Source organism: Ovis aries, chromosome 1 (assembly GCF_016772045.2).
Source record: "Ovis aries strain OAR_USU_Benz2616 breed Rambouillet chromosome 1, ARS-UI_Ramb_v3.0, whole genome shotgun sequence".
NCBI lineage: Eukaryota > Metazoa > Chordata > Mammalia > Artiodactyla > Bovidae > Ovis > Ovis aries.
The window spans coordinates 91,771,247-91,783,716 of NC_056054.1; the positions used below are offsets into that span (position 1 = coordinate 91,771,247).

General features: G+C 34.5%; 1 protein-coding gene across 7 annotated transcripts in view; it reads right to left on the reverse strand.

Annotated features, from left to right (window-relative positions):
- The window catches only part of TRIM33 (tripartite motif containing 33), a 146,908-nt gene that overhangs the window by 37,020 nt on the left and 97,418 nt on the right, over positions 1-12,470 (reverse strand). For all 7 annotated transcript variants that reach the window (XM_060413171.1, XM_060413169.1, XM_042252920.1 and 4 more), the window contains exons 5-8: positions 5,757-5,873; positions 2,949-3,063; positions 778-924; positions 191-308 (exon numbers count right to left, since the gene is read on the reverse strand). In XM_060413171.1, coding sequence (XP_060269154.1) covers positions 191-308; positions 778-924; positions 2,949-3,063; positions 5,757-5,873 — 497 coding nt within the window. The remainder of the gene's footprint in view (positions 1-190; positions 309-777; positions 925-2,948; positions 3,064-5,756; positions 5,874-12,470) is intronic.

Genomic DNA, 12,470 nt, shown 5'->3' on the forward strand with positions numbered 1-12,470 from the left:
TACAGAGGAGACTCTCAACATTCTTAAAGATGTAATGAACAAAGCTGAAGTGAGTTTCCAATGAAGAAGTTATCTTTCAAAAGTTTACATGCTAGAATGACACTTAAAATCTTAAAGTACCTAAGATTTGTTTTAGCTGCTTTCTCCTAATTCAGTGTTCCAAGTTACAGCCATACAACTAATTTCTTACCTAAATTGACTACATTCTTTGCCCAAAAGGTAGGATCACAATGGAAACGTATTGCTCCATTAGCAGCAGGGACAGGATCACACCGTGCTTTCAAAATATGGCGCAACTGAAAAGTAATCTTAAAGGGAAAAAAATCACGTTAGTCTTAAAATTAAATACCACTTGAGAAAACAAACAAGATAAAGACATAATAAAACCTCATGTAGCCCCAGAGTGTCCATCTCAGATGAGACAGAATCAGTTTAAAAAAACTATATTAACAATCAAATGCACATGCTTGAATTTCTGCCATTTCTGGTGATAAACTACATTATACAAGTAGGTATTTCCAAAACCTATGACTGATTCAAAACTTAGTGTATGATTTCATTTATATGAAATTCTAGAAAATGACAAAAAGCAGACTAGTGGCTGCAAAATGCTAGGGGTAGAGAAAAACAAAAAAACATTTGCAGGTAATGGAAACTTCCTATATTTTGATGTGATGGTGATTCCTTCTACTGAAATTCAAAATGTAAATTTACATAGGTATAAGTAGCATCTTAATAAGGTCAATTTGAAGAGAAAGAAGGTGTGATGGGTCTCACCAGTCGCTTGCTATACAGCAGTGCCGTGCTGCTCCCACTTGCGATCGCCCAGTTTGTAAAGTTCATAACATGTTTCACCTGCCGGGAAAGGCCTGTGATGTCATTCTGTTGCTGCAGTAACTTCATCTGTCTTTCTTTTGTAACATTCTGAAACAGGACAAGAGGTTCACTGAGGAATTACTATACAAATCAGTTCAATTTCTATTGCAAATGAACATAATACTTATATTTATCTTTAAATATGGGATAACTTAAGCTCCTCGTTATTTAATGAGTCTATGATCAAGGACAAAGTTACTAACAAAAGAGGGACTAAAATTTAGTTCTTAGTTCTCTGGGCTAAAACGGACATTGTACATACAGAAACTAATGTTAATTATGTCTTCCTTTTCCTTCAGAAGATGAAAAGTCTTTGTTAAAAATAGCGTCCTTCTATTAGGCTAATCTAATATATAGAGCTTATAACATATGAGCTGACCTTTAGAAATAATTTTATTACCTTAACTAAATACACTTCTCAGGCCAAAGAAAATTTTGTGTTACCAGTGCCATCTACTGGTATGGCAATGAGGCTGAAAAAACCTATTCTTTTAAATATTAAGACAAAAGGAGAAAGATGAATTGCAGAGTGGAAGCAAAGACCAATTTGAGGAAAATGCTGCAAAGGAAAAATAAACTGCTTTCTGGGGATGAAACTTCCCAGAAGGAATAGAAGATGCTCTATGTCCTTTGACTTTCAGCATGCTAAACAACTTGCCTCTTCAGTCCCTTAACCACTTTCTTACAAGTGATTCAACTGAGTTTACTGAACAATTTTTCTCCTAAGGAAATAAGTTGCTCACTTTATAATGTAAATTAGTAGATAAAAATATTCAACTGATGGGAGTTTTATTTACAACTTCCCAGAAAATCATACCTTTTATAAAGTTTAGGAAAACCTCTATTTTAAAAAGTTTAGAAACATAGTACACTAGAAAATATCTATTGCTTAAATTATCACCATGTTAGAAATATGTGACAGATTTATCACTAGGTATTTGTGTATATTTTAGCAATAAAAGGCACTTTAATTCAAAACTTTTACTTCAAAAGTTCTTGAAATGGTTTCAGAACATTACTTTAGACCTATAATTAAAATATATTTACTGTAACTTACAAGGTATCAAAAATAATTGCCTGCTCCTGCTCTCCCTTTATAAGATCCTTTTTAAAAAAAATCTATTAAGCTTAAATGCAGCTAGGCTGGATATACAACAGTCACAAGAAACCTCAAACTAACAATATGCGTGAGAGTACTTTTAATCTCACAATAGCAGAACAATGGCAACGTGTATTTCAAAAGACAGAAATTCAGAAATAATACTCTGCTGACATATATTTATATGTAATTATGCCTAATATTTCACAATTTTGAATGAAGCAATAGCAACAGGAAAAAAATCTATAAAAAATTTGAGGTTAATAGTAACTAAAAGTTAAACAATCAAATATCCATGTGATTTAAATTATTACTTTTCAATTGTACTTTAAATGTAACCCCATATTACCTAAGCCAATTTAAAACCACAAAATTTTGAGAACAATCAACTATGGTCAGTAGAGTCTCTGATTAAAAAAATCTGGATTTCACAAATTGACTGGCTTCTCATCTAGAAATTAACATTCATATATTAACCTCAAAATATGGAACATAAAGATATAATACAACAGAATTACCAGTAAATTTAAAGTTCATAAATTTCAAAATGAATAGCATTTTTATGAAAACTATGGAACATTAAAAAATAAAATGAAGCACCCACATGAGTCAGTTAAGACTCCCAATATACAATGTCAAAGTTAAACTGAGGGCCCATCTTGAGGGGAGAAGAGGGAGTGTGGCAGGTCAGATTTGTCTTCATGTATATCACATTTTAGTAATAATTCTTTCATTTCTAAGAGGCCAACACTATTTCCTAACTGATATGGCTAAAGTATTATTAATTAAATTGGGCTATAAAGTAACTAACTTGAAAAGAGGATTTTCCAATTAAAAAAACACATGAAAAAAATTTTAACTGACTTTACTTTCATACCCCCCGCAACCAATCTAAAAGAGCTTTCAATAAACATTAAAAACAGCTACAGAGCAAGAGAAGCAGTTTTTGTTTTATTTTGGCTTTAAACCATACCTCTAGCTGCTGTAAGAGAGATTTTCCTTTCTTATTAATCTCATTGATAAGGGTGAAAATGGCCACTTTAATTTCCTGTTCTACTCGTTTGTTAGTCTCATTTACTTCTTTTATCCTGAATAAGAGAAATGCATCATTAGGTTATCGACTTATCCTACGTCTCTGAATTACCAACTGTAACAGAAAGTCATCCAACTGGGCACTTAAACGAGTAATTAAATTTTGGTCAAATGTACAACTTATGTTTTGGCAGACCTGACCACTCAATTTGGCCCAAACAAGTTATGTATGTAGACAAAGAATGAATTAAATATTTAGTAATTTCAAGTTAAGTTCATAAAGGACAGTTTATTACACTACATGGCAATCTCCTTTAGTTTCTATGACATGAAAGTGATATACAAACATCTGCCATCAATGATTGCTGGTTAGTGTTAAATATGGCACATTGGTTCTATTTAATCATAGTGCTTTTCAAGAACAATGAATAAAGAACCAATGTTGCAACCAATACTATTATCTTTTGAAATAGTAGGAAGCGTAGAAGCATTTAGGTTCACTTCTAACTACTTCAAATGTGAATTCATATATACTCATTGCATGGGTTTTTCTCAAAATGACTTACTTCTCAAAATGTTTTAAGGGAATAAAACACTTTCATTCCTTTTATAAAAATAGCTGTTAAATGTTTTAGAAATAAATATAAGCTACCATGAAGTTATGAAAATTTTGGTTGCAAATATGAAATAGCCAATACCTTGCTATTTATAAAATAGGAAGAGAAAAATCCCACAAATATAAATACATAAAATGTTCACAAACAATCATAAGATGGTAAGCTTCAACTTTTACACACTCTACTTTTGTACAAACTATAACTAACACTTTCAACCACTAAAACTGCCTTTCATTTATCAAGTACAAATTTGAATAACTTGAATACACTGGGTCAAGAATGTAGTCTTCCTTCCTTTGTACATCAGGCACTGATTTGAAATTTTTACTCAGTGCTGTCCTTATCTTATTAAAGTGAGTGGAGGACAATTTTTTAAAAATGAGAGTGCTAATTACTAGTGCTAAGAAACACATGACTCAAAATGATTCGGAAAGGAAGGGAGGTTCAAGAGGGAGGGAACATACACATACCTATGGCTGATTCATGCTGATGCATGGCAGAACCAATGCAACATTGTAAAGCAATTATCCTCCAATTAAAAATAAATAAATTTAAAAATTAAAAAAAAAAAAAAAGATTCAGCCAAAGATTGAAATCATTAAGCATGCTGACAGTAGAGTCAAACACCCCTAGGTTTAAGCATGGATAATACACATTCAATTGTAAAGGAAGAAAAAAAAAATGAATGTACATTTAAAAATGGAGAAAAGTCATCAAAGAATTTAAAAGAAGTATAATTATAGATTTTAATCTTAAATGCTATATTTTAAAGCTTTCTGGAGATGAAATTCTTTCTCCAACCATCTGTAATCATATGACACATAAGCCTCACTTGTCTATACAGACTGAGGAATGTTTATACAAAATATGCATAACATACATGTATAAAAATACAGGACTGTAATATGAATTATCTTTCTATCCTTTCTCTGTAAAGGATAACCATCTGTAATTTATGAGAAGGCAGCTATCCTCTCCAATATCGTCTACAATGTAACAGCAGTATAAAAAACATCCTGACGTAACTACAAGAACAAACTAAGACTAGTATATGTGTATATATATTTATATATTATCTACAATCTCTGAAAAGCCTCTATTTTCCTTTGGTATAACCTTTTAGGATGAAAGTTATAACATCTCTTAATGTCTATTATTATCTAATATACTATATAATCACCATTCATTCATCTTCAATATTTTAAGTATTTACTGGGTCTTTTTAAATCATCAAAAATTAATTTTAATATTCTAGAGAACCTAGAAGTCTTAATTTTGTGAGTCTGAAGAACAAAAACATATGAACCCTTATTCATACCTCTAGGAACATAGGAGTTTTAATTATGTCAGCTCCAAGCGTGTGTCCGCAAGGACTCCTTTAAGAGTCCTAATCTTCTTAATCTACTCACTAATGAACTTAGTCCCAACAGCCATTGTGGGTTTTTTGTGTCTGTTTTTATTTGTTTGTTTGTTTGTTTGTTTTGTGGCCACAGTGCATGACCTGAGTCCCCTAACTAGGAATCGAACCCATGGCCCCTGGAGTGTAAGTATGGAGTCTTAACCACTGGACCATCAGAGAAGTCTCAGGCCCACGTGCTTTATCAATAAATTTAGTTAATTTAGAAATTAACAAATATAGGATTTCTAAAAACTAGTGTTGATGATTTTAAAAAGCTAAAATTTGAAGGTTTACTATGTGCCAGAAACTGTGTTCTCATAATAATACAACTAAGATAAGTACTGTTTTTAATGCTTGTTTTACAGATGGGAAATTTGCCCACCATTCTTCATATTCATTCCTCTGTCTTTCACAGTCTCTAGGTAAAATTTTATAAATTCAACTCTTTATACATTAATTGCTTTTTCTACACTTAACTAAGCCTTATGAATACTAGAGTGATATTAATTATATAACAGTCAAAGATGTATCCTAAATGAGTATCCAAAATTTTAGTGAATTAAATTTTCTTTAATAAATATCATAATCCAAACTCAAATCATTTACTCCTCAAAAAAAAAAAATCTTTCCCATATATGCTTAATATAATATAGAAGGAAAACAAATTTAAACTGGACCCACTTTGTTTAATAATCTTTAAAGTGAAATTTTGGTTTTAAGGAACCACACTTACCTATTCTGCACCTGAGTAGCTGCAAAATGAACATAATTCTTCTTCTCAAGAAGCTTAGCCAGTAGATTCTCAATTGCACCTTTCTGGTTTTGAAAAGCTTCTTCCAAAAACTGATACCTTCAAAACAAAAAAACAAAAATAACATTTAAAACAGAAAATTTATGACTGTGATTTGGGAACAAACAACCGCTGGATGAGTCAACCTTGAAACCTTACAAGATCAACATTTTAAGAAGGACACACAGCCCTTACATTACTAGCAACTTTTAACTAAAATTTTCCTTCACTCTTAACCTGACCCAGTGAATCCACTTTAAACAAACAAATAAAATTAGTCAAAACTGCTCAAGTGTTCTTACATTAGAGTTTTGATTCAGGATTGCATTTTTAAAAAATCCAAATACTGGCATGAGTTGTATACATTTTAAATCAGAAAATATAATCACATTACACAAAATACTTTCAAAGGTGGGAAAACTACCCACAATTTCAAAATCATAAAATCACTGCTACTATTGTAATATATGTGTGTGTTAGTTGCTCAGTCGTGTCCAACTCTTTGCGACTCCAAGGACTGTAGCCCACCAGGCTCCTCTGTCCATGGAATTCTCCAGGCAAGAATACTGGAGTGGGTTGCCACTTCCTTCTCCAGGGGATCTTCCCCACCCAGGGATCAAGCCCATGTCTCCTGCATCACAGGCAGATTCTTTACCATCTGAGCCACCAGGAAGATCATGCAGAAATATAATATAAAAGATCTGAAGAAGAGAGAAGGGGAAGATCAGCTACAACTCTAAAGACAGTAGCTCAGATGATCAGGGTACAGTAGTAATGGGTACAGCTGAATAAACAAGCTTGAACAATGGTATCTGACTCTGTCACAATGATCAACATCTTTGGTAATTCAAAAGTTTAACTGGAGCCATAACATCCATGGTATAACTTAAAAGCTGAACACCTAGCTAAGGCAGAATCAAGAAAAGATTGCCAGAAAAGAGAAGCTCAAGGTACTGAAGAAGTTTTCCTTATCTATGTGGACACAAATCATTAAAGTAAAAGCAGAAATTCAGATGCAGAGGAAGGCTATGAGCACCTAAATGTTTGTATCTTTAGTAAAGGTCTCCGTTGTGGTAAACACAGGAAGAAAGGCTCTGACGTTGTTAACAAAAGGAAAGTTTGCTGAGTGGTAGGGTTTAAGATGTAAAGGGAAAACAGAGAATTAGAATGCAAAGTTTAGAACAATAGGGTGAGCGTGGTTACACAAAACAGCTGGCAAATGAGGTTTTTATTTTGTGCATTAAGAATTTTTTATTATAGTGAAATATACATATGGGCATATCATTCTATGATTTTCAAGGAGAAATATTTTAAAGCAAAAAAAAGAACCTATCTACAATGTAAAGTCTAGTACATGGTAACTTGTATGATATGTTAACTAAACACCACAAAAGCATGTGAGTATTTTAATTTAAAAGGCTTTTAAAAGAGGTTCTGTTACAAAGGTGAGCCAGACTATTCCTTCATTGAAGAAACATTGAAGGAACAACATTTGATTCATTTCCTATACCATTTATTTCTCAAAAGCCAAAGTGAAATTTGACTTTGTTTAATCTGTATGGATAAAGCAGGAATATGAGATTACCATGCTAACCCTTTTGACTTAAGCTTTACATTGTAAAGAAGAAAGATCTTTTGACCCACAGTTTAAATATGTCAGCAAATAAGAAGGCATTGGGCAGAAAGGTCAACCAGTACCATAACTCACAAAATTTTAATTCATGAAATTTAAATCTGTACAATCTTATTTCTTTTCTCAACTCAAAATAATGTTTCAGAATCCTACTTCTAGAAATGTCTTACTGCACTCATATGAACAAGCAGGAAGCAAATACACCATGATACACCTAGGAGAAAGTATATTGCCCTTCATGCCTTCATATAGGTGTTGACATCTACACTGCATGTTAAAGGGTGAGTAAGACCTTTCTAGGTAAACAAACCTGGGAAAAAGGTAAACAATCTGAATGTACAAAAGTACACAGTTCTGAAGCCATCTGTCAATTTCAGGGCTAAGGAAAAGACAAAGCTAGAGAAACAGGGAGGTACCAGGTGTTAAACAGAAGTGTACATTTTGCTGAAGGTGGACTCAGATAATAAATAATAGTTAACCATCAAGAGATAGGTAAAACACTGATAATCGGATGGGCTTCCATTCACCTGAATGAATGTCTACTGTATTACTAGAAGAAAAATACTAACTTTAGCTTGAAAAACAAATGAACAATAAAGTAGTTTTGGCTACAAGCTCTTTCTGATTCTCTTAGCTAACAGAATAAACAGAATAACAGAATAAAACACTGAATTTTCTTTTTGAACTAATCAATGTAATAGGTGAAATACTTCAGAAATGAGGGGGATGAACAGTTAATAAATGGATTAACCATAATTTTGTTAATATGTAATATGCAGTTTCTTAGATTTTAATCTTGTATATGAAGCAGTGATTAACATGGAATTCTTCACCACAGTGAGTTATTTTGTGTATTTCTAAATGTCTATATAAAAATTACACACACCCACGATTTAGTAATGATGGGCTTATAAGTTAAGACTTTTTCTCCTTTTGGCTAAAATTACAGAAACTCAGTATAACATGTATGCTATCAATTATCATGTTTTGGACAGAATCATTATGCTTATATACATATAAATTTATTGAGAAATAAACTATTATTTAAAGCTGTTTGCTAAGTTTTTGAAAAGAGGGCTCTCGTAAGTATGGGAAGTGAATAAAAGAATTTTTCCAAGGCTGAGAATCACTTAGCTAAAACTGCAAACTGTAACTTCTGAATGCACATTTAAAGTCTAATCAGACCCTGAGTTGTAAAAGGATGCCACTCTATTTGCCAAGTAATTATTCTTGGCCAAGTAATTATTCTTAGTAACTATCAGAGAATGTTTAACAGTTGATAAGATTTTACTCTGGCACTTCTAGGGAAATATATCATCTTAGTTTGTATGCAAACTGAATGTCTAGGTAAACATCCTTTAAAGCTGATATGTAGTAATTCTGACTCAGTGCTTTCCTTAAATCAGTTATCCATAAAATTTCATAAATACGAATTATATAAATTTTCAAGCATAGGTTAAAGCACAGATTCAATCGCACAGAACCAACCATCCACTTGCAAAAAGTATCCATTTATAGTTAATTTTTTCAGTATAACCCCCTATTCTATCCTCAAGATTACCCTGAAAAATACTCCAAACATAATTTAACTAAGCATTTATCAATCTAGAAATAACAACAATTAGCCCATTTTGAGAACTTACAATGTTTTCAAGCACTTTGCTAAGTATCTCACATGGATTCTCATTAAATCTTTAGAAAGACTTAATAACTAAGCAACATTACAGTCGTCACAGTAACAGATGATTTGGACAATTTTCTATGTCTCAGGTCTTCTTCAGAAAAATATGTAATAATCGTATCTTACAGGATTAGTCCAAGAATTAAATTGATCAAAAAATATAAAACACTTAAATAAACATACTATTTTGCTTATTAAAGCAGAGTAAAGGCGTAAAGCTGGTTATCACTGATATTTTTAGCAATATTTTAAAACGATTTCTATTGTTTAAAATAAAAAACCTCAATCCAACAACAACAACAAAAGACCTAGAGTGTACATAAAGACCTCATAATAGTGCTTGCGAGAATTTTAAACTGAGGTTATGTTCCTTACTCAAGGCAATATGTGAAAGGGAGATGATAATGCCATAAGGATTAAGCAACAGCTCTATGAAGACCTACAAGACCTTCTAGAACTAAAACCCAAAAAAGATGTCCTTTTCATTATAGGGGACTGGAATGCAAAAGTAGGAAGTCAAGACATACCTGGAGTAACAGGCAAATTTGGCCTTGGAGTACAGAATGAAGCAGGGCAAATAGAGCTCTGCCAAGAGAACGCATTGGTCATAGCAAACACCCTCTTCCAACAACACAAGAGAAAACTCTACACATGGACATCACCAGATGGTCGACACTGAAATCAGATTGATTATATTCTTTGCAGCCAAAGATGGAGCAGCTCTATACAGTCAGCAAAAACAAGACCCAGAGCTGACTGTGGCTCAGATCATGAACTCCTTATTGCCAAATTCAGACTGAAATTGAAGAAAGTGGAGAAAACCACTAGACCATTCAGGTATGACCAAAATCAAATCCCTTATGACTATACACTGGAAGTGAGAAATAATTAAGGGATTAGATCTAATAGATAGAGTGCCTGATGAACTATGGATGGAGGTTTGTGACATTGTACAGGAGACAGGAATCAAGACCATCCCCAAGAAAAAGAAATGCAGACAAGCAAAATGGCTGTCTGAGGAGGCCTTACAAATAGCTGTGAAAGGAAGAGAAGTGAAAAGCAAAGGAGAAAATGAAAGATATACCCATTTGAATGCAGAGTTCCAAACAATTGCAAGGAGAGATAAGAAAGCCTTCCTCAGCGATCAATGCAAAGAAATAAGAGGAAAACAACAGAATGGGAAAGACCAGAGATCTCTTCAAGAAAATTAGAGATACCAAGGGAACATTTCATGCAAAGATGGGCTCAATAAAGGACAGAAATGGTATGCACCTAACAGAAGCAGAAGATATTTAAAAAAGTGGCAAGAATACACAGAAGAACTGTACAAAAAAGATCTTCACAACCCAGATAACCATGATGGTGTAATCACTCACCTAGAGCCAGACATCCTGGAATGTGAATTCAAGTGAGCCTTAGGAAAGCATCACTACAAACAAAGCTAGTGGAGGTGATGGAATTCCAGTTGAGCTATTTCAAATCCTGAAAGATGATGCAGTGTAAGTGCTGCACTCAATATGCCAGCAAATGTGGAAAACTCAGCAGTGGCCACAGGACTGGAAAAGGTCAGTTTTCATTCCAATCCCAAAGAAAGGCAATGCCAAAGAATGCTCAAACTACCTCACAATTGCACTCATCTCACATGCTAGTAAAGTAATGCTCAAAATTCTCCAAGCCAGGCTTCAGCAATATGTGGACCGTGAACTTCCAGATGTTTTAAGCTGGTTGTAGAAAAGGCAGAGGAACCAGAGATCAAATTGCCAACATCCGCTGGATCATCAAAAAAGGAAGAGAGTTCCAGAAAAACATCTATTTCTGCTTTACTGACTATGCCAAAGCCCTTGACTGTGTGGATCACAATAAACTGTGGACAATTCTGAAAGGGATGGGAATACCAGACCACCTGACCTGCCTCTTGAGAAACATGTATGCGGGTCAGGAAGCAACAGTTAGAATAGGACATGGAACAACAGACTGGTTCCAAATAGGAAAAGGAGTACGTCAAGGCTGTATATTGTCACCCTGCTTATTTAACTTATATGCAGAGTACATCATGAGAAACGCTGGGCTGGAAGAAGCACAAGCTGGAATCAAGATTGCCGGGAGAAATATCAATAACTTCAGATATGCAGATGGCACCACCCTTATGAGAGAAAGTGAAGAACAAAAGAGCCTCTTGATGAAAGTGAAAGAGGAGAGTGAAAAAGTTGGCTTAAAGCTCAACATTCAGAAAACGAAAATCATGGCATCCAGTCCCACCACTTCATGGCACATAGATGGGGAAACAGTGGACACAGTGGCGGACTTTTTATTTTTCTGGGCTCCAAAATCACTGCAGATGGTTACTGAAGCCATGAAATTAAAAGACACTTGCTCCTTGGAAGGAAAGTTAGGACAAACCTAGAGAGCATATTAAAGAGCAGAGACATTACGTTGCCAACAAAGGTCCATCTAGTCAAGGCTATGGTTTTTCCAGTGGTCATGTATGGATGTAAGAGTTGGACTATAAAGAAGGCTGAGCGCCAAAGAATACTGTGGCATTGGAGAAGACTCTTGAGAGTCCCTTGGACTGCAAGGAGATCCAACCAGTCTATCCTAAAGGAGGTGTGTTCCCCTATCAATGAACACAGTCCTGGGTGTTCACTGGATGGTCTGATGTTGAAGCTGAAACTCTAGTACTTTGGCCACCTGATGCGAAGTTGACTCATTGGAAAAGACCCTGATGCTGGGAAAGAATGAAGGCAGGAGGAGAAGGGGACGACAGAGGATGAGATGGTTGGATGGCATCACCGACTCGATGGACATGGGTCTGGGTGGATTCCAGGAGTTGGTGATGGACAGGGAGGCCTGGCGTGCTGCGGTTCATGGGGTCACAAAGATTCAGGGATGACTGAGCGACTGAACTGAACTGAAAAGCTGCAGAGAGCACGCACTCTGAGCACACATGATGAGAACCAAAAGGATAGAAATTTCAAGAAAGCTTGGGAAAGACATTAGGATTCTCACATAAATAGAAACGGGAACAGAAGATAAACTTTAACTCAGAAAAGGAACACCATAACATCAACTGATGTTTCAGTTACTTAAGACTTCATTAGTAGAACAAGCTGTTACTTTACACTGCTACCTTTCTTCAAAGTTCCTAATCTTTTCTTCTGTAACATCTAACCTGCTCTTAATTCCATCTGAAATCAAACAGAAAAAAACTGGAGGAGAGATCAATAAAGGAACAGTGAGTTTTAGGACAACTGTAATAAAATTAATACATGTATGACTGGCATCCCCAAATGGGGAGGGGAGGGAGAGGGAAGAGGCAATAAGTATTAGAAGAAATTGTAACAGT